Source organism: Saimiri boliviensis, chromosome 14, assembly GCF_048565385.1.
Source record: "Saimiri boliviensis isolate mSaiBol1 chromosome 14, mSaiBol1.pri, whole genome shotgun sequence".
NCBI classification, from domain to species: domain Eukaryota; kingdom Metazoa; phylum Chordata; class Mammalia; order Primates; family Cebidae; genus Saimiri; species Saimiri boliviensis.
In genome coordinates, this window is record NC_133462.1 from 7,278,948 (window position 1) to 7,305,863 (window position 26,916).

Consider the following 26,916-nt stretch of genomic DNA (forward strand, 5'->3'; position numbering starts at 1 on the left):
CTCCATCCCTCACCTCACTGTAGGGTAAATGCCTCAGTTTTATCAAGAACTTTCACTCTACTTCCCCATGGGCCCCTGCTTTAAAATCTCTTATTTCTTTCTTTTCTTACCGATGAACAGAAACTAATTTTTTCAAAAATACAACTTGAGAGAAAATGATAGATATTTTAAAAAGTAAAGATAATTGAACATATTCTTTCCATAAAAGAGAAGAAATTTAAAAAAAAATAAAAGCAATGAAGACAATAAATGTGTACGAGAACCACAAACCTTCCGGAAACAGAAGAGGACTCAAGCCTTGGCATAAGGCCGGGCGCGGTGGCTCCACCTGTAATCCCAGCACCTTGGGAGGCTGAGCTGGGCGGATCACTTCAGGTCAGGAGTTCCAGACCCCTTGGCCAACATGGTGAAATCCCATCTCTGATCATGATATGATTCCTTGGAGCACGCCACCGCAGACCAGTGGGCTCCCTGAGTCACCCTGGGAGCTCCAGGTGGGGAGGGTGAGAAAGGTGGCACCCAAGCTCTGCCTGGGCAGCCCCAGCTCTCAGACTTGGACCTCCAGCGCCCACTCCCAGAGGAAGGTGGGCAGGGATTCCCACAGAGGGGACAGGGCTCCAGTCCTGGCCGATAGGGAAGGGACTTCAGGGACCAGCTCCTGCACAGGGGGCAGGGTCCAGCAGGACAGTCCCTGCAGACAGGTCGGTGGGAGGAGGGGAAGGACCATCTGCAGGACGCTCCCCCGACAGGCGCATCGCAGGGGTCACCTCTCCAAGACTGGTCTCCAACGAAACACCCCCTAATCAGGGCGCTGGGGAGCCATGGAGGGCTGTGAGCAGGACTGGTCAGTCCTGAGGTCAGAATGACCCACTGGGGGACCAGGTTGGAGACGGAGTGGAGAGGACAGACTGACAGCCAGGAGCCTGCGAGAGAGGCTGGGTGAGGGTCCAGGTGGGGACAAGGCCTGGAGCCACCCCCAGGTCATCCTCATCATCACTCCCCCCACACCCCTGCTGCCCTCCCTCCCTGCAGTCTGATCCCACAGAGAGGCCAGTGGCAGCCTCTGGACACCTGAGCCAGGCCCTGGCCCGCCGCTTCTGTCCAGCACCATCCACAGCTCTCGACCCCTCATCGGGAAAGCAGCGTCCTCCTGTGGCCCAGGTGAGGCCCTGCAGGAGGGGCCCTCTCTTCCCTGTCCCTGATCGCTCCAACCACACAGCCTCCTCTCAGATCCTCGCACCCTCCAGGCCCCTCCTCCCAGGCCTGAGCAGGTGCTGTTCCCTCTGCTCCCCCAGGTGGAGCTACGCACCCAACACTGTCCCCCACCCTGAGAAGCCGCAATGAACAGACAGAGCAGCCCCTCCCTTCGGCAGCCCTCTTGCTGATGAGGGGCACAGGCAGAAACAGGGACCACAACAGACCTGGAAATGGCTAGGGAAAGATGGAGACGGAAGGATGAGAAGAGAAGAAGGGAGATGGGGCAGGGGAGCCGGGGGACGGTCCCCAAAGACAGAATGAGAAACAGAAAAATGTGGGGGTAGAGAGGAAAGAGATGAAGTCCTGGAGAAATAGACAGTGAGTGAGAGGGGAGAGGGATGTGGCAGTGTCAAAGGCAGAGACAGAAACGGGAAGGAGAGAGCTCAAGAGGACAGAGAGGTGCGAGAGCCGGAGGGGAGGGCGATGGGAAACAGGGTGAGCAAGATAGAGGCCATTGAGAAGGAGAAAAGACAGGGACAGCGAGAAACAGGCCCAGGGGAGAGGGAGGAAGAGGGAACAGAACCCGGAAGGGAGCAAGAAGCAGACAGATGAAAAAGGGCTCGGGAAGTCAGAGCGAGAACTAGAAACAGAGGCAGAGAGGAAGGAGGGGTGACCGAGTGTGGGAGAGAAAAGGGAGGGAGGCCCTGGGGGAGGGTGGGGACAGGTGGGGAGGCGGGGAGGCCTGAGAGCAGCTCAGCTGCAGCTGGGGCTGTGGCGCGGGCTCCCCAGGGGCGGGTGGCCTGGGCTGAAGTCCAAGGTCGAGGCCCCCTGCCCCCCCCCAGCACCCTCCCCGCCTTTCTTTCCCCCCCTTCTCCTTCCTGCTCCCTCAGTTTCCCACCAAGCTCCCACTGAAACCAGCCTTCCCTGTGTTTCCCCAGACTGGAGGGATGTCCTGTGGGGAGCTGGGCAGAGGGAGAGGTGCCCCCTGCCAGGCACACACGTTGGGGATAAAGCCCTTCCTTTGTTCTTGGGCCTCCCTTAGGCCCTTCTGGGTGTGTGTTTAGTAGGGATGGAGGAGCAGTGAGGTGGAGACCCAGAGAGAGAGATGGGCAGAGAGCTGGAGGGTGAGGATCAGTGACAGAGATGCCAGAGAAACCCAGAGACAGACAGAGATGGCGGAGACGCAGAAACAAAGAGACAGAGAAGCGAGAGGGAGGCAGGGACCAAAACAGTCACAAAGACACACAAGCAGAGCCAGATCCTGAGAGACACAGCGAGACCAGACAGACAGAGACAAGGAGAGAGACCCAGGCAGCCCCCCGGAGGGTGGCCACCCCCAATGCCTGGACCAGAACCTTCCCTCCCTCCCTCAGTTGCCAGCCTCATCTAAGGGGAATGCCTTCTGCATCCCAAAGTACGCAGACTACTATCCTTCAGATTTTTCACTCTGAAATCAACCCAAACCATTCCAACCACTTAACCATACCAACCCAAACCAACTCTCATGTCATTCAGTCCAATACCAATCCAATTCTACTTACCTCTATCCCCAGTTCTAACCACAACCACTACGCCACTGCACAATCTAACTGTTCTTTCTGTTCCCCGCCCCCCCTCATTTCTATCCTCATTATTTTCCCTCGGCTAAAAGAAACCAAACCCAACCCTATTCCTACTCTTAAACCTGCTCCCATACCTCTTCTCACTCCCAGCTCTGATCTTAGGACCATCTGAACCCTCCAAACATGCACACACCACGGTGTCCATCGGGTGCCCCGGGTAGTCCATGTTACAAGATGTGTCTGAAATAATGCTGATGTTGGCACGATACAACCTATCAAGGAGACCCACCAGGGAAGACCCTGAACTTGAGGAGGACCCATACATTCAGGACCCTACCCTCTTCCCAAAAGCCACGTGGTTCAGGTTTCATAGACTGGACACATCTGACTTTTCTCTAGCACCTTGTGACCCAAGCCTCCCTGCGGTCCTAGGCTCCTCCCTATGGACACAAAGCGTAAGTCAGACACCACGGTGGACACGAGGGGGCAGACGTGGGCAGTGCCACGTGATACCTGTGACTGGGGAGGCCCTCCGGTTATGCTGGCTAGTCGCGCCGACGTGACGTCACAGCAGTGCGCCGGGATCCTCCTATTGCAGTAATGTCAGAACATGCGCCAAAGGCCCTTCAGCTGTTTAGAGCCAGCGGGCTTGCGCAGTTTCCGCTCGCCCGGCTCCTACTGGCCCAGCAATTATAGGGAGCTGAGCAGGAGGTGGTTACCCACAAGCTGAGTGTGTAGAAGACAGAAAGACCCAAATGTTAGCAATCATGGATCCCCAGGCTCTATGATAATCTGAAATTCCACTTACTACTTCCCGAGACCCTAGTACCAATGGCCCCTACTCCTGCCTCTCAGATAGCTGAGTTCCAATGTGTGGACACACGCCCACTGGACTGTAGTCCCCATGCTCCAGTACTCCGAATAGAGGGGCCAAAGACTCTCTCCCCACACCCATTAAAATACAAGAGTCCAGAGTCCCAACATTTTCCTTCCCCAAGACCCAGGACTCCCAGTTCTCAGCCTTCTCCAACCCCAGGTACAGAACCCATGGGTTCCTACTTCCAGCCACCTTTTTCAGGACCCCGACCCTTGGCTTCTTACCAAATTTGGTAGTGGGCCTCAGACAGCTCACAGAGGGGGGACAGTGCATGAAGAACTACAAAGTGTCCACGTTGAAAGAGAGTAACTTGCCAAGGTTGGGAGCAGAGGACACACTCCTAAGTTACCAGGACCTAGTCACCGTCCTGGGCCTCTGGGATGGGGGTAGAAGATCCATGAGGACAGGGTCCTTCTCACCTCCTATTCCCTGGCTGTGCCCTTGTCTACCTACATTTCTTCACTTATGCCTTCCCCTCAATTTCTCCAGAAGTCCCTGATGTGTTTCTACAATACTGTTTGCTCTCCAGCTTTAAAAAAAACTTTTGCCTCTTTTCCCTGGAACTGTATCCTTTTTTGTTCCCACCACCCATCTCATGTGTTACAGGTTCCCGAAAGAGAGAGAAAGGGGAAAAGATCAGAGGGCAAGAAGTTCTCTGTGGTTGGGGATGAAGATAAGGACACTGGATGCAGTGTTTGGGCAGGTGGTCACTTGGAGCCAGTCATTCAGGGTCATTCATCTGTCACAGATAGTAAATGGATGTGACATTCAGTATGTATGATACACAAATTTGGTCCCAGAGTTCGTGCATCTCGGCCAAACTCAGGGTCATACAAGGGCACAGATGTGGCCATACTAGATTGTGGACCTACATATATTCACAACCAGACTTTCAAACATAGGTACTGCTATGGACGGCACTTATAGCTTACCTTCACTTAACATATAAATAGGTCTAAGCTTCAATAATCACTACATGAACATTGATATTTGTATGTAAGTGTGGAGTTATGACATGGGTGTGCATATGCATGTGCATACACACACACACACACACACACACACACACACACACACACGGCTTTGGACATAGAAGCTTGGACCCAAATCTACATTTCACTGTAGGTCTGGATACTCAGTGTTACAGATGCCCACACTTGCACACAAGCTCTGAACATAGAAGGTGTGGCCTTAGTAAAGGTACACAGGAGAGAGACACTGATATGCAGTGTAAGGTTTGACTTGGAGGGGCCATATTCTCAGTAATTCCCTGAAAACCAATTTACAGATATGGGTCTGTGGTATGGTGATTGCATCCAAGTGTATGACCACCTGGGATCAAACATATTGGTTCTTAATCTTTGAGAAAATTATTTGACCTCAGTGTCTTTCCATTTCCTCATTTGTTAATGGGGATTTTCTTTTTTTTTTCTTTTTTTTTTTTTTTTTGAGACAGAGTTTCACTCTTGTTACCCAGGCTGGAGTGCAATGGCGTGATCTCGGCTCACCGCAACCTCCGCCTCCTGGGTTCAAGCAATTCTCCTGCCTCAGCCTCCTGAGTAGCTGGGACTACAGGCAGGTGCCACCATGCCCAGCTAATTTTTAGTACTTTTAGTAGAGACGGGGTTTCACCATGTTGACCAGGATGGTCTTTCTTTTCCCTTTTTTTTTTTTTTTTTTTTTTTTTTTTTTTTTTTTTTGAGACAGAATTTTACTCATGTTGCCCAGGCTGGAGTGCAATGGCATGATCTCGACTCACCGCAACCTCCACCTCCCAGGTTCAAGTGATTCTCCTGCCTCAGCCTTGTGAGTTAGCTGGAATTACAGACATGCACCACTAAACCTGGCTAATTGTGTATTTTTAGTATACGGAGACAGGGTTTCTCGATGTTGGTCAGACTGGTCTCGAACTCCCGACCTCAGGTGATCCACCCACCTCAGCCTCCTAAAGTGGTGGGATTACAGATGTGAGCCACCGCGCCCGGCCCTGGGGGTTTTCTTAAGACTTAAATAGGAAAATGTGTCTTTGTGTATATACATGTGTCTGGGTGTGCGTGATAATGCCTGGCACACAGTAACTGTAATACATAGTAATAAGTATCAGTTATTTTAGTCAAGGACACATCACTTAGTACGATACATATATGTGGATATTCAGATTGTGGAAACAAATACAGCCAAAGTCAGACAGATGTGCAGACCCAGATATAGAGAGTCAAGGCTACTACTATGATTCATCCCTAAAGCCACTTAGTGGTGATTCAAAGTTGCAGACACCAACCCCAGGGACCAGACATTCAAATACAGGCTCATAGATTCGATTCCAGGCAATTCCCAGACACAGAATTGGGAATTTACGGGAAAGACATATTCTGGAGACACAGGCAGCTGGGACAAGAAAGATTTATCCATCTCTAGATCATCTCACAAGTCAGACACTTGCTGTTGAAGGCTACTCATTAGTTTTCCCATATAGGGACACAGTTCACATGTGTGGGCAGGTAGTGGACAGTAGGGTCTTGGACGTCCACCACATACACACGTGCACGCGCGCACACACACACACACACACACACACACACACACACACTGCACTATGCAGTTACCAAACAGGGACTTGTCACAGTCAGAAGACCGTGAGCCTCTACACTGGGAAATGTGGATATGTCCTCTCAAAGGCAAATCCACAGCTAAACAGACAGCAACAATAGGGCACATCCAGATGAGATCCCTGTATTTTCCCTGCCGTCACTGGGAACTGCGCCTGGAACAATGGTGAGGCTAGAGTAACACAGATGCGGCAGACAAGGAGTATAAGGAAGAAGTATAAGGTTGTTCTACAGGAAAGTTTAAAGCATTTAAATTATGATTCTAAGGAAAAATTCTCCATGGGCCTCTCGTGTTTCTACATGTCTTCTAAGCAAAAAAAAAAAAAAAAAAAAAAAAAAAAAAGTTGTTTTGGACTATCAAGGATGTTTGGCTAGAAAGCAATCTTGCAAATGATATTTTCAACAGAACAGCTTTGCTTACCGGCCAGTGTAATAAAGATAATATGTCCCTTAAAACAGATTTGTTTAGTGTTCAGTAAAACAAAGAACTTCCTCTTGGACAAATATGAACAGTCCCCTTGTAAGATTCAGCATTCCTAAGGTCAGGTTTCTCAGCAGTGGAGAAAGCACTGTGTGCACAGGATACCCCTGGACTTCTCTGATCATTCCTGTGGGACTTGGGGTCAAGGTGAACTAATGTGAACACAAAGCTCATGCTGCCTGCTATGCTGTGAGTAATAAAGTCCTTTGTCTTTGATCCAGAATCTGGTGTGTTCTGCCAGTATCCATAAAACTGTGGCAGGCTAGTTTGTTTGCAAGTTGGTAAAATATCAGCCCCTTCAGAGTTTTTGACAAACAGTTGGGTACTAGGGCACACAGAATCTGGTGTGTTCTGCCAGTATCCATAAAACTGTGGCAGGCCACTTGTTTGCGAGTTGGCAAAATATCAGTCCCTTCAGAGTTTTTGACAAACAGTTGGGCACTAAGGCTGCACCTGTCCAGCTGGAGATGGAAGGGTGGGAGGTAGGAGGAGGGGCCCCAGCTGGGCACAGCCACATGATAGAAGAGGAATCAAAGCTGAGTTGAACTTTTCTGGGGACAGTGTAAGCCAAGCTGAAGCCGAACCTTCCTGGCCCTACTTGGATCCTTCCAGACACAAATTCATTCCACCTTCAGCAAAATAAATTTCCTTTTGCCATTTGTCTCTCCTCCTCCCCAACATCCTCTTCCTCTTGGGTTCTCCCTCTTGGGAGAGGTCATTGCTTCCTTAAGCACCAGGATAGATGCCAAGTGCCCCACATCCTGCCAGACACTGGCCACATCCCATCTGCCCCCTGGATCTTCATTTTTAAAGCCTCAGGCTGAATCCTCTAATTAGAACCTTCCCCGAGCCTCCTCACCATAATCAGAGACTTCCCATATGTCTTCATTCCAATGTTGGGGATCCCTACCCTTTCCAATTATGCCTTCGCTTTAATGCCAGACAGCCTGTATGCTGAGGATTTAATTAACATTGTAATTCAGCCACTCATACAATAAGATTCTAGGTTTGATTTTCAGAAATCTCGGCTCTGTGGCTACAGGAAATAAATGTTTCTTTCAACATAGACATAGCAACTTTAGATTACTTCTTCAGTCTGTGACCTGGGGATTTAAAGTCCTGTGCTCATTCTTTCTTTTCAACTTTTGCCAACACAACTAGGAGCAATCATCCAATTTCATTATGCTTGTTACTTAAAAAAAAAATTCCAAACTATCATATACATGACCACCCCAGACATTGCCCCTTTATTTTATTAGGACTATCCAGTGGTGATATTTTGCGTATCTCTATTGCCACATCACACCATGGACTTTTATTTCTCTTTGTATGACTAAAAATAGGTCTCTTGGTGCCTTTCAATTTATTCTCATTACAGAACTAATTCCAAGAATGAGAAATGCCAGAATTCAGAAAGCTCATCCTTAAGACTTCCTTATTCTAGAAGCGCTAGTAAAGTTTGTCTCAGACAGGATTTTTAGAGAAACAGAAAAAATAAGATGCACACACACAAATAAACACATGCAGAGACAGACAGACAGAGATGGAGACAGAAAGACAAGGACAAGAAGATAAAATCTGAGCTAATGGCAGAGACATGGAACCAGTAGAGAAGAAAGTCACTGTCTTCACATTCCAAGCAAAGGCCTCATTCTTGAATAGCTCCTGGGAGACAACGTTTGATCCCTTGGAATGTTCTGCCCAAGTGCCTTGGTATATGTGGGACCTTAGGCCAAGCCAGAGGATTCATGCTAAAAATGTGATTTGTGATGAATGCCTGTTTTTGTACATCTGGGACCCAGACCATGCTATATCTGTTTGACCTCTGGGAAACTTCAGTTTTGGGCACTTAAGGTCAATTAGTAAGTACTCTATACTTATCCTACAGACCCCCAATAAAAACGCTGGACACTAAAGGCCAGGTGAGCTTCCTTAGCTGGAATTACTTCATACATATTATCATATATCCTGGCAGGGAGAATTATGTGCTGACCATAATACTCTACTGGGAGAGAATAACTGTCAGATATGCCCCCATCCTAAGGCAAAGGCCTCCACCTGGCTAGTTCCTCTATCAGCTTGGTCAGCTACACGCCAAAGGTCCTCAGCCTAATGGGTTTTACTTCCTGCCAGTATGAAAACTTCGTAAAGCAAGACTAGTAACTGTAAGTTTTCCTGTTTTCTCCATACTCCAATCTGTATGTCTGCTTTGTTTGGTGATTTGAATGTGTATCCTATGAATGTAACAAACCATAATAAACCACAGCATGACGGCTCTTTATTTCCGTAAGTCCTACTAGGAAATCATCAAATCTGGTTTGGGGGACCTGAACACACCTCCTGTAGTTAATCGGTTTTCAGTTTCGCCCCTTAGTCCTTCCTTCAACAACACAGGAGGATACTCCCCTCCTTTCTGTTCATGGCCTTATCTAGGCTTCCCAGTGCCCCCAGGACAGAGTGGGCTGTGTTTTCAGCATCTTCCTAGTGTGTGAGCGCCTCGTGCATCATGCCTCCAGCTTATGCAGAGAGCAGATCACCCCCTTGTGTCACTGTCCACTCTTCCACGGTGGGTCCCACCCCTCCCGTCTCTGCACCCCACAAACAACATGGTCACCCACGTCCTTGTGTGTGTCCTCAGTGAAACTGAGTGAGAAGTCTCCAGACACAGCTAGTGTTCCCAAGGAGAGGGTGAAATTATACCCATTTCAGAAACACTGGTCTACACCTGTGTCCGCCTATTCCTTTTCCTAGCAGCCCTGGAGTCCACACCCGAGGGCACAGGTTAGTAGGACTCAAGAGGCTTAAGCTTTAGTCAGGTGAGTTCCAAGCTTCAGGTGTCTAGCATCCAGAAAGGCAAAGCGATGCCAGAACCTGAGGTGAACTTGAACTTACTGGAGGTAGGGGTGGGACAGGGGCACTCGGAGGTTGGCCACGATGGTGTCCTTGATCCACTTCCGGTAACGCACCACCTTGGTGTACACACCAGGCTTTTCAGGCAGGGCACATGGATCAGGGCCCCATGACGTGATACCTTGAAGCACACCATTACAGACAAGTGGACCCCCAGAATCACCCTAAGGGTAAAGGGGGAGAGACACAGTGAAAGACTGGCCCCAGGCAACTCCACCTCTCAGAACTGGACAGGCAGATGACTGACAGCAATTCTCAGCTCTGAGGAACAGAGAGAAATGTCTCCAGAACCCACTCCCACAGGAATATGGGCAGGGATTCCAACAGAGGAGACAGGGTTCCAATCCTGGCCAATGGGGAAGGGATTTTGGGGCCCAGCTCCTGCACATGGGGCAGGATCCAGGACAGCCCCTACAGACAGGTCAGCAGGAGGAGAGGCAGGGCCATCTGCAGGACGCTGCCCCCGCAGCTCATCACAGAGGCCACTTCTCCAGGACTAGTTTCTGACTAGATACCCTCTCCCCAGGGCACTGGGGAGCCATGGAGGGCCATGGGCAGCGCTAGGCATGGTCAGTTCGGTGATCAGAATGACCCACTGAGGCCAGGTGGAGAATGGAGTGGAGGGAGGAAACTGAGGGCCAGGAGCCTATGAGAGAGGCTGGGTGACGGCCCAGGCGGAGGCAAGGCCTGGAGCCACCCCCAGGTCAGCCCCATCATCACTCCCCCAGCACTCCTGCTGCCTTCCCTCCCTGCAGTCTGATCCCACAGGGAGGCCAGTGGCAGCCTCTGAACACCTAAGCCAGGCCCCGCTCTGCTTCTTTCTAGTACCACCCACAGCTCCACCCACTGCACCGTCTGGCCCAGACATACACTCAGAGGAAAAGGAGCGTCCTCCTGTGGCCCAGACAAGGCCCTGAAGGAGGGTTTTTGCTCACTCCTGCAAACACTCTCCTGTAGGGCCTCACCTGGGCCACAGGAGGCTGTGGGAGGAAGGGGCTGCTCTTGTCTGTTCACTGCTGCTTCCCAGGGTCTAGGGCAGTGCTAGTCACCTAGCAGGTGCCTAGTAAGCGTGTGCTGAATGCAGGAATGGGTGAACTATGCTGTGAGAATCATCTGTTATGTTGAGGGAGTCAGGGAAGGGGGAAGGAGGGTGGCAGATGAGCCCCGGGGAGGAGGCCCCGCTATAGCTGGGGAGCAGGGGAGGCACATGTCTGGTTAGCTTTCAGGTCCCAGCCCAGAATTAGGGTCTCCACTCACCTTTCCCCTCAAGATCTTGGGAGTAGCGATTACTCACCTTGCAAGTATCTTTTCCGCCTGTCCAGAGCCCAGCACACAACAGGAACTCTGTCACCTTCTCAGAGTAAGCTCTGGCACACATGTCATTGGAAAAGAGATGGAGGCTCACACACTGAAGACTCTTTGGGTGCAAGACTATGGGTCAGAGAAAAACTGGGCTGTGGCCAAGCCCCACCTGCTTCCTTGGCCTCTCCTCCCTCAGACCCAGGCATCTGGGCTCCCGACTGCACCGTCTGGCCCAGATGTACACTCCTTTGGTTGGATGCTGCCCCAGCCTGCAGCATAGCAGGTGGTCCCCAGTGCTGGCTCCCGGGTGGGCAGGCCCAGGACCTTCACAGCATCTGTGATCTTGGCCGGCTCCAGCAGACGGAGCAGCATGAGGTCGTGGCTGTAGTTTTCATCTGGACTAAAGCTTTGATGTTTCAGAAGGCTCATGTTGTAGAGCGGATGCGGGAAGCTGTGGCTGACAGGGATGCTCTGGCCTGTGTCTTCAGGCTCAAACAGGTTGTGCCGACCCAGCCAGACCTGGCTATTCCTGGGAAGAAAGGGGATGGATAGATGAGGAGAGAGAAAATGGGGAAAGGTAGATGGGGTGGGGGAGGATACGTTAGTCTCCAAAGGTGAGAAAAAGAAACAGTGAGAAAAACACAGGGGTGGGGAAGATACAGTCGTGGTGAATACAGTGAGTTAGAAAACAGGAGCGTGATTGTGTGAGACGAAGATGCAGAAGCTGAGAGAAACAAAGTGGAAAAGAAAGAACATAAAAAAGGCAGAGGAATGACAAAAACAGGGGAGAACAGTGAGAATTAGGATGAGCAAAGAAGAGACCCGGACAGCAAGAAACAGATGCGGGAAAGAGGAAGGGAGAGAGAACAGATCCAGGAAGGGAGTGAGAAGCAGACAAATGAGAAAAGGATGCAGAGAAGGAGAAACAGCAGAGAGGAAGCCAGGGGTGATACAGTGTGGGAGAGAAAAGGGAGGGAGGCCACAGAGGCATCTGAGGAGTGTGGAACGGCAGGGGGAGGAGCGGAGGCATGGGATGGTCCGCCTGCAGCTGCAGATGGAGTGACGGCTCTGTAGGGGCGGGTGGCCGGGCCCACAGCCCAGAGCCATGTCCCCTTTTCTCTCTCCAGCTCCCTTCCCCTCCTTTTGTTTTGTTTTGTTTTGTTTTGTTTTTTGCGAGATGGGGTCTTGTTCTGTCACCTAGGCTGGAGTGCAATGGCATGACCTTGACTACACTGCAACCTCCATCTCCCAAGTTCAAGCAATTCTCCTGCCTCAGCCTCCCTAGTAACTGGGAGTACAGGCATGCACCACTGCGCCTGGCTAATTTTTGTATTTTTAGTAGAGATGGGGTTTCGCCATGTTGGCCAGGCTGGTCTCGAACTCCTGACCTCAAGTGATCCACCCGCCTCAGCCTCCCAAGGTTCTGGGATTACAGGTGTGAGCCACCGCGCCCGGCCACCTTCCCCTCCTGTCTTGTTTCCCTTTCTCCTTCCTCCCTCCTCAATGGGATGCTCCTTACCCACCCTCACAGGCCCATCTCGGTGTGCTCAATAGTGATGAGGAAGGGCTGAGGCAGAGACCGAGAGAAAGACGGGCAGAGAGAAGGAGGGTGAGGCACACAGTGACAGAGATGGTGGTAGAAAGACCCAGAGATACACAGAGACGGGGGAGACACAGAGACAAGGAGGCAGAAAAGAGAGGGAGATAGGAGATCAAAACACAGTCACACAGACACAACCAGAGCCAGATACCAAGAGACACAGGGAGACCAGACACAGAGACCCAAGCAGCCATGGGGAGAGTGGTCCAGCCCCAGCTCTGCCTCCCAGTGCCACCTGGGCCAGGACCTCCCCTCTCCTCTTTAATCGGAAGCCTCACTGGAGAAGTGACCATGGCGGAAGTACCCAGCTGTGATTCCTGTGGGACACAGACATTGCCTTCCCACATCCCAGGCTGCTACTTACTCCTTTCTGCAATGGGCAGCTGTGAGCACCCACTGGGGGTGCACCAGGACACCCCCACAGTGGGCCCATCCGTGACTGTACACAGCCACTTGCCAGGGTTGGGAATGCTTCTCACACTCCCAGCCTCCTACAATCCGAGACTGGATGAGGGGTGCAGCACCTGCAGAAGGGTGCTGGGTCAGGGGGGATCGGATTGACAGGAGGGGCCAGAAGAGTTGGATGGGGGAGGGAGCTGAGCTGTGGGTTTGAAGAGACATAGGGGCAGAGGACCAGGACTGGGAGTCACACAAATATAGGGGTGCTGGGAGGGTTGGGAATTCTGTAGCCATTCCCTGCATTGGCAGGTTGGTGGTTGGGCCAGGTGGGGAGACCTCATGCTCCGAGAGCAGAGCTGACCCCAGAGATCAGAGTCGGGGACATGAGACAGCATCTGGAGCAAGCATCAGGTTGGGGGCTGGGTCATTTGCAGTGATTTGGGAGAAGGGAAACTGTGGTGGAAGATGTGGGTTATAAGAGAATAAGGGGTTCCAGAAACCAAGGATAAGTGCCCTGTGGAGAGGTTCAGTTGCTGGGGGAGGAAGGTCTTGCAGTTTACCATGTCCAAGGTTAAGCAAACAGTTCTGCCTGAGTTGTTTTTTATTTGGCTTTTGAGGTTTTGAAAAGGGTGCGGATTTAGGGAATCTGAGAACTGGCAGTTGCAGTTGGGGGTGCTCGTGTTTTTTCCTAGGGAAAAGGCTGGCCGTTGAAGGAAGCGTCTGGGGCAAAGAGTCAGGGAAGGAGCAGTTCTGAGTCCCAGTGCCAGACTAGGAGTTGGGGGCAGCATTTGTTGTCTCAGTCCAGATAGCCTTGAGGGGAAGAAGGAAGTGTCCGGTGGAATCTGGGTTTCCTGGGACAGGATTGGGAGACCAGGTGTCAAGGTCCAGGGGACAGGGTTGAAAGTTTACAGCTGAATGGGAAAAGTCAGTAGTCTGGTGTGACTGAGGGGCTCAGGAGGCAGCCCAATGATAGGGTCCCAGGAACCACTGGCATTGAGAGAGGTCCTTAAAAGTTTTTGAGCCCCATAAAGAGAAACACAGAGGTGCCCACGAATTTCCCCCTTAGGAAAGAAGCTGGGAGCAGGGATTTGGCTGGGCAATGGGGAGAAAGTTCTGGGGTAAGTGCGAGGGAGTGGGGACCTAGTGTAGGCATGAGGACCACTGCAATGTGGAGAGGCTGGGGCACATTGTCTGGGGTGAACTGTGGGCTGAAGGGACAAGGCTGGAGCGCTGGGTGGGAGGGAAATGGCTTTAGCATAAGAGTCAGAACCCATTCCCCTTTCTTTATCCCCCCACCTCACCAGTGGACCCTACAGACAGGGTGATGGAGAGAATCAGGAGCCGCATGCTGACACAGGTGTCCATGGGCAGGTGGTGAGCTTGCGGCTAGGGAGCCTCCCTGAGTAGCCCTATAAAGCCTTCATTCCCCAGGACTCCACCCCTGCCCTGCTGGCACCCAGATGCTGACCAAGGCCCTTCCTATGCTGCTGGAGGCTGGACAACCCATACCACACCCAGAGCTGTGGAAGGGGAGGGAGAGATAGCACTTCTTGTTCTGCACATATTAGATCAGTTTGGATGCATTCCCAAGGTATGAGGCCAGATTGGGCAGGGCCTGTAGGTCATGGAGACATGATCCAGGGGACAAAGCCAGAGCAGGCAGGCCCAGGATGAACAGCAACAGGGGTTGGGATGATCACTGATTCTTGATTAAAAAAAGAAAAATTCTGAGACAGAGTCTCACCCTGTTTCCCAGGCTGGAGTGCAGTGGCGTGATTACAGCTCAGTGTAGCCTTGAACTCCCAGACTCAAGCAATTCTTTTGTCTCAGCCTCCAGAATAGCTGAGACCACAGGCATGTACCACCACATCTGGTTAATTTTTATTTTCTTATAGAAAGAGGGTCTGGTTATGTTGCCTAGGCTGGTCTACAACTCCTGGGTTCAAGCGATCCTCCCGCTTTGGCCTCCCAAAGCTATAGCACTACAGGCATGAGCTACCATGGCCAGCCCTGATCATTGATTCTCAATACAAAGTCTCATGTGCCTAAGTCCCAAGTACTTCCTTTGCACCCCAAGACGTAATATGCCCTGAAATATCAGAATCGTGGGTTTGTGAGACTTCCTGGTCCCTATACCAGTCTGAGCCCAGAAACTAGACCTCAAACTTACCATGTTTCTGAAATAGGAGCCTTGGCATTTGGTACTCTCTGTTTCTTGCACTTTCACATCAGAAAATAGTTCCACACATATATTTCTCATCATAAAACCTTGTGATACAGGCCGGGCACGGTGGCTCACACCTATAATCCCAGCACTTTGGGAGGCCAAGGTGGGTGGATCACCTAAGGTAAGGAATTCAAGATCAGCCTGGCCAACATGGTTAAATCCCATTTCTACTAAAAATACAAAAAAAAAAAATTAGCTGGGCATGGTGGTGGGCACCTGTAATCCCAGCTACTGGGGAGTCTGAGGCAGGAGAATCACTTGAACCTGGGAAGCAGAGGTTGCAGTGAGCCAAGATCATGCAACTGTACTCCAGCCTGGGCAACAGAATGAAACTCCATCTCAAAAAACAAAAACAACAACTTTGTGATACCACATGTTCTCCAATCCTGAAATATATGTCTCCCAGACCAAGTTTCCTATTATTCAAAATCTGATGTCCACTAAACAATGTGGAGTTCTGGTGGCTCCTCACTCCTCATTGTCCACGCCTGTGCACTCTATTCATACAACAGGAATTCCTGTTGACCTGCCCTCCTAGGTTAAAATTGCCCTCATGCAAAATCCAATGCCCCTTTCTCAGTGAAATGCATAGCTATCAGGAGCCAGGTTTACACACTCCAGGATTAAGTTGCAAGCCAGGCATAGTGAGTGGCTCATGTCAGCAATCCCAGTGCTTTGGGAGTCCAAGGCTGAAGAATCACTTGAAGTCAGAAGTTCAAGATTAGCCAGGGCAGCAAATGAAACCCTATTTCTACAAAAATAAATAAATAAATAAATAAATAAATAAATAAATAAATACTAAATTAGCCAGGTGCGGTGGTAAGCACTTGTAGTCCCATCTACTCAGGAGGCTGAAGCAAAAGAATCCCTTAAGACCAGGAGGTCAAGCGTTTGGTGAGCTATGATCACACCATTGCACTCCAGCCTGAGTGACAGAGCAAAAGACCCAGATTTGTTTCAAAAGAAAAAAAAAATAATTATGGTTGCATTAAAAAATATCTCATTTTGGTGTCTCAGAAAAGAATCAAGAACAAGAGTCCTGGTGTTAACTCATTAGAAGAGTTCACTGTTAATGTTAACTCAATAAGATTTTTTAGATTTTGGGGGGGGGAGGGAATGGTTATTTCATCTGTTCTGTAAAACCAGAGCAGCTTACACTGATCCAGACCCAGCTGTGTCTCAAGAATTTGACAAAATCATCCCTCATTTCCAGCTGAATGACAAGATAAATTCCAAGTGGAGTGAAGGAGACAGAAGTGGACATAGATAATCACAATTCAAGACAAGAGTACTATGGTAGAGGGACATACACAGCCAATGGCCTGACTTCTTCCACACAACCACGGGTTTCCTGGAATGACCATCTGAAAGAAAATCTCCCTCAGCTTGAATGAGAACCACCTGAATCCAGTGTCTTAAATGTATCCTCATATCCATCATAACCTCAACCAAAACGTGATCCAAACCAATTTAACACAACCCAATGCAACCACACGACACACAAGCCCAACCCATCAACCCAATACAACTTAATCTAATTCAACACAACCCTAACGTCTTCCTTCATTTAAATATCAAACCAAATGAATACACATCCCCACATGCAACAGCCACCTCCATATATTCTATCTCCAAAACCAAACTTACCTCCTCCCCAGTTCAATCCCCACACACTTCCCAGCCAACATTAAAAACAAACCTATTTCCATCCCAAAGCCATGCCATCCCAAACCACCTTTAAATTGTCAATCCCAAGCTCATCCGAAGCACAATTTTACCCCATCTGTAACTCAACTCCAACCTGACCCTCCATTCTGACTGGTCTTCATTCTCCACTTTCAATCCTATACCCAGCACTTTATCTGGTCAAGGAAATCCAACACAACTACATCCCACTTCTCAAGCCAGTCCACAGCCTCCTCCCAATCCGTGATGGTCCTCTCTGGCTCTGACCTCACAGGAGTCCGTGCCTCCACCCTCTACTCCTACACACACCATGGTGTTCATCAGGGCCCTGGATAGTCCTTTTTATAAGATGTGGTCCCTTTTATCAGATAAGGCTGATGCTGGCACAGTGCCTCATATCTAAGAGACTCACTTGGGAGAGCAACGGACTTGGGGCAAACCCATAAGTTCAGGTCCCTGTGCCCTCCAACCAGAAGCCCTTGAGATTTCCAGGATCCCTGTCTGACACCAGGCCCCAACCTGGCACCGTGCAGGCCACTCCCACCAGAGAACTGATGTTGGCAGCTCCACGGTTGGCACATAGCTAAAGAGGCACACTGCAGAGATAGTCGCAGCAACGTGACATCACAGTGCTAGCCACGCCCTCATCGTGTGGATCTGGATGACGAGTGGATGACACCCAAGAACTCGGACATCACTCCTGCTCAGACTGTGCTCGCCCAGGTACACCCTTATAGAGTTAGAAGGGCTGGTGATTACCCTCAAGTGGAGTAAGGATTAAGAGGCAGCACTGAAGAATGGACAACCCTCGATCCTTGGACTCTTGGGGAATCAAGAGATCCTATTACTATCACCCCAAACACTGGACCCAATGATTACAGCCTCTACCCTTCAGAGACCAAAGAGAGCCTCAAGCCACAAATACCCAGAACTCAAGCCCTCAGGATTTTTATTTTTTATTTTTATTTTTTTGAGACTGAGTCTCACTCTGTTGCCCAGGCAGGATCTCGGCTCATTGCAACCTCCGTCTCCTAGGTTCAAGCGATTCTCCTGCCTCAGCCTCCTGAGTAGCTGGGACTCCAGGCGCCCAACACCACGCCCAGTTAATTTTTTTTTTTTTTTTGGTATTTTTAATAGAGACGGGGCTTCACCATATTGGCCAGGCTGGTCTCAAACTCCTGACCTTCTGAACTGCCCACCTCAGCCTCCTAAAGTGCTGGGATTACAGGCATGAGCCACCGCACCCAGCCTGGATATGGGATTCTTAGGTCACTCCCACATCAGAACCTCTGGAGCTGGGACCTTACCACTCTTCTCCCTCATTGACCTGAGAGTTCAGAACTGACACTCTCCATCCAGGACCCTCACCTCTAGCTCCTTCCTCCTTTGAAACTCTAGAGGCTGGACCCACTCTCCACACTAACCCAGAAGTTCTGATCCCCAGCCATGCATCTTCATGATCCTGAGCACTGCCCTATTCTGGGTTTGTCAGTGGTGTGCTGCCAGACGTGGTCAGGAACAGGGCCTAGCACTGGGTTAGGCAAGAGGAAGTCGGATGTGACAGACAACCTATTTAACTGTGGAATGTTGAGACTGCCCTGAAGACAAGGGTGGAAGGCTCTAGCTGAACAGTGTTGGAATGCAGTTCTCCATGGTTCTGTCATGTATGTGTGTCTTCTAAACAAAGATAGTAACATCTTTTTTTTTTTTTCTGGACTGTCTTTTCAAGGATGTTTGTGTAGCAGGCATCCTTGCAAGATGGTATCTCTCTCACATCCAGCATTACTTACTGCCCTAGATAATAAAGATAATGTCTCTTACAACAGATTTGTTTACTGTCAAGGACAATAAATACAAGGTCTGTTTTCAATCCAAAATCGTAAAGATACTATCTCCATCAGGGACAAAGGCTAAGCAGGTTTGCAAGTAGTCCCGGTATACCATTGAGGATTCCTAATCTCAGAGTTCTCACCAGTGGCACAAACCCTGTGTGCACAGCATCCACATGGACGGCTCTGGTCACCCTGCAAGATTTGGGAAGGCAAGGTGAACTAACGTAAACATAAACCGCATACTGCCTGCTGAGCTGTGAGCAATAAGATCCTTTGTCTCTGACTCTGGAGTCTCATGGACTCTACCAGCATTAACAAAACTCTGGCAAGTTAGCTTATTGGTTTGCATGCTGGTAAAATGTCAGCCCCTTCAGAGTTACTGACAGACAGTTGAGCACTGAGACTGCGCTGGCCAGCTGGGAATGGAAATAGGAGAGGACCCAGCTGGATGCAGTGGGCAGTGGGGATTATAGAGGCAAGAGGGTACAGAGTACTGTGGGGTCCTGGTATCATGGCAGAAGTTAGAAAGAGCCTTAAAAGAGAGGGTCGAGGCAGGAGGTTAATGAAGGTCCACCTCCACACTCTCCAGGGCAGGGACATAAGGTCACAATTAATTTCTCTGCAGTTGGTGACTGGTTGTGGTCTCTGGAGTCCTCGACATACAGAGTGACCCTAGTCTAGTGGTCCCCCATTTCTGAGCCACAGCCCCTTCCTCCCTCAAAGGAGGCCAGTAATACCCACCCCATAGGGATGCTGTAAGGATTAGATGAGCATCTTTAAGTGCTGAAGACAATGCTGAAGATAATGCCTGACACATCCCAACCGTTCAGCAGTGCAAGCACATAAGTGTATGCTTATAAACTGAACCTGAGGATGATCTTTGGGACTCTCCTGGTATCTGGACTGATGTCACAATGGAGAATCATCTTGGGAAGTTCTAAACTCAGTACAGGAACTGTTATTATTTCCATTTTAAAGTAGAACATGAGTCACAGAGATGTTGAGTCACAAGAAATTCGCAAAGCCAGGATTACCCATTATATAGACAGAAATCCAGGAAATATATGTGGGAATGCACATTAAGGATGGGTGTGGAATAATGGTGGAAGGAATGTAAAGTTAGATCAGGCAGAATTTATTAATATGGACCCACCAAACAGAAATATTGGGTTTAACATTGCAGCTAGAGGAATTAGAAAGGGCTCTAATGATTCATTTGATTGATTAGTTGAAAACAGTACCACGAGGTGGCCTACTCTATGTGAAGTTTAGTTTATAAGAAGAATCCATCTAAAAAAAAAAAAAACGATTCTTAATATAAACTTAGGTAATACTCTGATTATTCTAATGAGAAAAGAAATAACAAATGTAAATGGCAAATCTAAATGATAAAAGGAATAATAATGCATGACCTATTTAAGAGTATATAATACCAAAATCAAGGCAAAACTTAGAAGATGCATAATTTTTAAATTTTGCAATTGTCTTAAATGCCTTACAGAGTTTTTTTCTTGCATTCTTTTGTCCTCATACTCTTCAATCATCTCTGCTTATAATCAACGATTTTATAATCTCATTTTCTAGGGGAAGAAAAATAATTTCACTTTTATCATATTTGATCAAAATTTGTTTTTCATTATTAGTCCTTTAGAAACATTTCTTTTGGCTTCGGAGGTTTTATTTATTTAAATTTCATAAGATTTTTTAAGGATTTTTGCCCAATTTGGGGAGAAATAGTAGCAAGGTTGTTTCAAATGTCAGCTGGAAGATTTCAGGACATTTCAAGTGTTCTGATTCACCAACTAATTTAGCATGTTTTAGGAACTAACGAACAAGTTTGTTGTTCTTTTTTTTTTTTTTTTTTCTTGATGGAGTTTCGTTCTTGTTGCCCAGGCTGGAGTGCAATGGCACGATCTCGTTTCACTGTAACCTCTGTGTCCTGGGTTCAAGCGATTCTCCAGCCTCAGCCTCCCGAGTAGCTGGGATTACAGGCACGCACCACCACACTCAGCTAATTTTGTATTTTTAGTAGAGACAGGGTTTCACCATGTTGGCCTGGTTGGTCTCAAACTCTCGACCTTGGGTGATCTGCCCACCATGGCCTCCCAAAGTACTGGGATTACAGGCATGAGCCACCGCACCCAGCATATTGTTCCTTTTCTTATTGAGGGATGTTATTATGAGTTTATGTTATCTTCATCAAGTCACAGTTTGTGACAACAAGAAAATGGCAATTAAACAAAAAATTAATGAACAGAGCTGTGCAGGTGGGATGAGATACAGAAACAGATGGACAAACAAAGAGGCTTAGAGAGGCTAGAAAATGTGGTAGATAACCTTTTTTATCTAACACAAAGAAAAGGCTTCTTGACACAACTTCAGAAGCACAAATCATAGACCAGAATTTGCATGTACTTCATCCAAATTTAGAATTTTTGCTTAGAGGGCACTGTTGTCCAGAAACTTGTATGAGAATTCAAAATTTCTTTTTTTTTTTTTAATTTTTATTTTTTTGCACTGTGGTTTGTACAGAATTTCTCTTTATAAAAGATGACATATACAATGTTCAAACCAAAAAGAGATCACTATTTAGAAGGCACGGAAACTTCTGGCATGAACTAGAGAGCAACCCCTAAAAAAAAAAAAAATGGTCAAAGCACATAAACAGGCAGTTAATAAAAAAAGAAAAGTCAAAAAGTGAATGTGGGGAGAAAATGGTGGCTAGGAAGCAGGGCTAACCTGCAGCTGCCACTCAGAAGAACAGAGCAGCATGTGGAGACTCACATCTTGAATTTTTGCTCCAAGAACGACCGCAGGAACATACCAGGAAAGCCAAGAGAACCCAAAGACCCTTTGAAGGAAGCAAATTGCTGCTGCAGTCTCCAGGAGACAGCATAAAAGCTGTGAGTGCCCAAAGTGTGAAAGTGTGAAAGGAGGACTGTCTGCCCCCGAACACACATCCTCACTGGGGAATCCAAAGGTCCAGACCACTGGAAAAGGATTTGATCTCACCTGGAGCTGAGATGAATTTAGAGAGCTGAGCGAAATAAGGGGGTAGAGGAAGCAGCAAGAAGAGCCCTGTGGACACTCTTGGTCCCCAGGGAAGCCATTTCTGACTTTGTCTCACAGGGGTCCTTGGGGAGGGCTGGCAATGGAACTGGGGAAAGACCACAGAGAGAAGGAAACTTCCAGCTGAACTTCGTAAAAATTTCAACTGAACACTAAGTTTCCCAGACAGAACTCAGGGGAGGGGACAAACTGTGAGTACAGACAGGAGCACAGAAGCTGCAGCAGGTGGGGAGGCACAAACCTGAAGCCCTGCTTGCTTTCTCAGCAGGGAGGCTTATAGCCTGGGGCAAGTTCCCAGCCCTGCTCACCTGCTGTCTGGAAACAAACTCAGTGCTTTGGTTGGGGGTGCGCACAGTGGGAGTGAGACCAGCCTTTCGGGCAGCATGGAAGCTGGGTGAGCCCTGAAACTTCCAACTTCCCCCACTTCCTTGGTGACCCACACGCTGCAGTAGAGGCAGCCATAATCCCCCAGGGAGCATAACTCCATTGGCCTGAGAACCACATCCCACGTCCCACAGCAGCTGCAGCAACCTCCACCCAATGAGAGTCTGAGCTCAGACACCCTGCCCCTACCTGACGGTCTTTCTCTACCTGCCCCAGCAGCCAAAGACAAAAGGCATAATCTCTCTGGCCCCACCCACCATCTGAGAGGCCCAAATACTCATCCAGGTGACCCTACAGCAAGCCTTTTTCCTCCCTGTACTACTGCAGCTGATGCTGCCTTAAAAGTGTCACCTCCTAACTGGAGGCCAACCAACACAAAACCAGCACACTAAAAAAAGTACAACCGAGGACTCCCACAGAGTCCACTTTACTCCCCTGCTACTTCCAATGGAACAGCTGCTGATATTCACAGCTAAGAGACCTGAAGATGAATCACCTCACAGGACTCTTTGCAAACACTCCCCAGTACCAGCCCAGAGCCCAGTAGCTCCACTGGGTGTCTAAATCCAGAAGAGAAATAACAATCACTGCAGTTCAGCTCTCAGGAAGCCCCATCACTGGGGGAAAATGGAGTGGACACATCAAGAAAGCACTCTGTGGGGCAAAAGAGTCTGAACAGCAGCCCTTGAGCCCCAGACTTTCCTTCTGACATAGTCTACCCAAATGAGATGGAACCAGGAAAACAATTCGGGAAATATGACAAAACAAGGTTATTTAACACCCCAAAAAGATCACACTAGCTCACCAACAATGGATCCAAACCAAAAAAATAAAATAAAATAACTCTGAAATTGCCAGAAAAAGAAGTCGGAAGAACAATTATTAAGCTACTCAAGGAGGCACCAGAGAAAGGTGAATATCAATTTAAAGAAATTTTAAAAGTGTTGGCCGGGCACGGTGGCTCACGCCTGTAATCCCAGTGCTTTGGGAGGCTGAGGGGTGTGTGTGTGGGGAGGCGGGGGTGGATCACGAGGCCAGGAGTTCAAGACCAGCATGGCCAAGATGGTGAAACCCTGTCTCTACTAAAAATACAAAAATTAGCTGGGCATGGTGGCAAGTGCCTGTAATCCCAGCTACTCAGGAGGCTGAGGCAGACAACTGCTTGAACCTGGGAGATGGAGGTTGCAGTGAGCCGAGATTGTGCCACTGGACTCCAGCCTGAGCGACAGAGCAAGACTGTCTCCAAAAGAAAAGAAGAAAAGAAAGAAAGAAAGAAATTTTTAAAGTGTTACAGGTTATGGACAGAAAAATCTCCAGATAAATAGATAGCATAAATAAAAAATAGTAACAACTTCCGGAAATGAAGGACACACTTAGAGAAATGCAAAATACACTGGAAAGTCTCAGCAAAAGAATCAAACAAGTAGAAGAAAGGACAGAGCTCAAACAGAATGCTTTTGAATTAACCCAATCCAACAAAGACAAAAAAAGAACCATTTAAAAAAACTGAACAAGAGCCGGGCGCGGTGGCTCAAGCCTGTAATCCCAGCACTTTGGGAGGCTGAGGCGGGTGGATCACGAGGTCGAGAGATCGAGACCATCCTGGTCAACATGGTGAAACCCCGTCTCTACTAAAGATACAAAAAATTAGCTGGGCATGGTGGCACGTGCCTGTAATCCCAGCTACTCAGGAGGCTGAGGCAGGAGAATTGCCTGAGCCCAGGAGGCGGAGGTTGCGGTGAGCCGAGATCACGCCATTGCACTCCAGCCTGGGTAACAAGAGCGAAACTCCGTCTCAAAAAAAAAAAAAAAACTGAACAAGACCTCCAAGAAGTTTGGGATTCTGTTAAACGACCAACCTAAGAGTAATCCATGTTCCCAAGGAAGAAGAGAAATCTAAAAGTTTGGAAAACATATTTGAGGGAAAAATCGAGGAGAACTCCCTTGGCCTTGCTAGATCTAGATATCCAAATACAAGAAGCTCAAAGAACACCTGGGAAATTCATTGCAAAAAGATGACCACCTAGGCACATAGCCATCAGGTTATCCAAAGTCAAGATGAAGGAAAGAATCTTAAGAACTGTGAGGCAATAGCATCAGGTAACCTATAAAGGAAAACCTATTAGATTAACAGCAGATTTCTCAGCAAAAACCCTACCACCTAGAAGGGATTTGGGTCCTGTCTTTAGACTCCTTAAAAAAAAAAAAAAACAATTGCTGGGCACGGTGGCTCACGCCTGTAATCCCAGCACTTTGGGAGGCCAAGGCCAGTGGATCACGAGGTCAAGAGACCGAGACCATCCTGGTCAACATGGTGAAACCCCGTCTCTACTAAAAAAAATACAAAAAATTAGCTGGGCATGGTGGCGCGTGCCTATAATCCCAGCTCCTCAGGAGGCTGAGGCAGGAGAATTGCCTGAACCCAGGAGGCGGAGGTTGCGGTGAGCCGAGATCGCGCCATTGCACTCCAGCCTGGGTAACAAGAGCGGAACTCCGTCTCAAAAAAAAAAAAAAAACAATTATCAGCCAAGAATTCTCTATCCAGTGAAACTACTGGCAGAACTCACAAAGACTCCTGGGTCAAAGACAAAGAACTTTATTACTCATGGCACAGCAGGCAGCATGAGGTTCCTGTGCTCATGGGCTCACCTTGCCCCTAGGTCCTACGGGGATGATCAGAGTGGCTCAGGGGGATGCTGTGCACACAGTGGTTTGTATCAATGCTGGGGAACCTGTGTTTTCATCTGTTTACAAATCCTCAATCTTATAAGGGAGATGCAAGGAAATCAGCTCCAGTTTGGAACTCAGGGAGATATTATCTTTGTTATCTTGGGCTACAAGATAACAGATGATCCCTGGAAGGATCATAAATAAATGGCCAATAAATAAATCTGTTATAGAAGGACATTATCTTTGTTATCTAAAACAGTAAACAAATATGCTCTGATGCCCTAGAGCAGGCATCCCCAAACTTTTTACACAGGGGGCCAGTTCACTGTCCCTCAGACCGTTGGAGGGCTGCCACATACTGTGCTCCTCTCACTGACCACCAATGAAAGAGGTGCCCCTTCCTGAAGTGCAGCGGGGGGCCGGATAAATGGCCTCGGGGGGCTGCATGCGGCCCGCGGGCTGTAGTTTGGGGACGCCTGCCCTAGAGAAACATCTGTAAAAAGACAATCCGCAACTAAAAAGTGACTAATACCTTTTTCAGGAGACAGGCAGAAAGGTAAGAGAGCCATGGATAATTGCCTCGCAGCTCCATCCAGGTCACACTGTCGAGGCTTCCTCACAGGATAATCTCAGGCTTTCTTGGCTAAAGCCCTTGTCCACCTTTCCACCTCACTAGAGCTCCACCCAACTAGGCATTCAGAGTGCAGGCATTTGGTCTGGGATGCAAAACCCCAGCCCCAGTTTGCTTTTTTTTTTTTTTGCAGGAGGGAAGATGGAGTGTCACTCTCTCACCCAGGCTGGAGTGCATTGGTGTGATCTCAGCTGACTGCAACCTCCACCCAACCCCGGGTTCAGGCGATTCTCACCCCTCAGTCTCTTGAGTAGCTGGGACTACAGGCACACACCACCACACCTGGTTAATTTTTGTGTTTTTAGTAGAGACCATGTTGGCCAGCCTGGTCTCGAACTCCTGACCTCAAGTGATCCACCAGCCTCAGTCTCCCAAAGTGCTGGGATTACAGGCATGAGCTACCATGCCCGACCTCCATTTGCTTTGTTTTTTCTTTCATTTTAGGAACAGTCTCACTCGTTGCCCAGGCTGCCGTACAGCAGCACAATAAGAGCTCACTGTAACCTTGAACTCCTGGGTTTAAGTAATCCTCCTGCCTCAGTCTCCTGAGTAGCTGGGACTACAGGTACATGCTACCATGCCCAGCTAATTTTTGTTTGTTTGTTTGTTTGTAGAGACAGAGTCTCACTATGCTGCTCAGGCTAGTCTCAAACTCCTGGCCTCAAGCAATCCTCTCACCTCAGCCTTCAGAGTAGCTGGAACCACAAGCGTGCGCCACCACACTCAGCTTCATTTGTCTATTTCTCACTCCCTTCCTGGTTCTGTTCTCTCTCCCCTCCTCCTCCCCACATCTGTTTCTCACTGTCCCTATCTGTCTATCTGTCTCTGTTGTTGCTGTTGTTGTTGTTGTTGTTGTTGAGACAGAGTCTCGCTCTGTCACCCCGGCAGGAGTGCAGTGGCACAATCTCGGCTCACTGCAACTTCTACCGCCCAGGTTCAAGTGATTCTTCTGCCTCAGTCTCCCAACTAGCTGGGACTACAGGTGCACACCACCATGCCCGACTAATTTTTTGTATTTTTAGTAGAGATGGGGTTTCACCATGTTGGCCAGGCTGGTCTTGAATTCCTGAGCTCAAGTGATCCACCGGCCTCAGCCTCCCAAAGTGCTGGGATTACAGGCATGAGCCACCATGCCCGGCAACTTAATTGTTTTAATTTTTAGCTCCCACAAATAAATGAGAACTTAGGAACTCTGTCTTCTGTACATGACTTACTGCACTGAACGTCATGACCTCCAGTTCCTGAACGTCATGACCTCCAGTTCCGTCCATGTTGCAAGTGGCACGCTCTCATTCTTTGTTACAACTGAATAGTACTCCATGGTGTGTACGCACCACATTTTCTGTCTCCCTTCATCTGTTGATGGACACACTTAGGGTGCTTCCAAATCTGTGCTATTGGGAATAGTGTTGCAATACACATCATTCCTGTAATACCACAGCTAGCATTCCCACACTGGAAGGCAGGGTGTTCCATGATG

At 48.7% G+C, this 26,916-nt stretch overlaps 1 protein-coding gene across 2 annotated transcripts in view; it reads right to left on the reverse strand.

Moving 5' to 3' along the window:
* Positions 1-9,717: 9,717 nt before the first annotated feature.
* The window catches only part of LOC141581249 (kallikrein-2-like), a 43,821-nt gene continuing 26,622 nt past the window's right edge, over positions 9,718-26,916 (reverse strand). The window contains exons 1-4 of one of the 2 annotated variants that reach the window (XM_074386033.1): positions 14,239-14,284; positions 12,903-13,062; positions 11,181-11,467; positions 9,718-11,067 (exon numbers count right to left, since the gene is read on the reverse strand). In XM_074386033.1, the coding sequence (XP_074242134.1) occupies positions 10,877-11,067; positions 11,181-11,467; positions 12,903-13,062; positions 14,239-14,284 (684 nt within the window). In that variant the 3' untranslated portion in view covers positions 9,718-10,876. Of the gene's footprint in view, positions 11,068-11,180; positions 11,468-12,902; positions 13,063-14,238; positions 14,285-26,916 lie in introns of those variants that run through there. The other variant, XR_012513764.1, reaches the window with a different exon arrangement.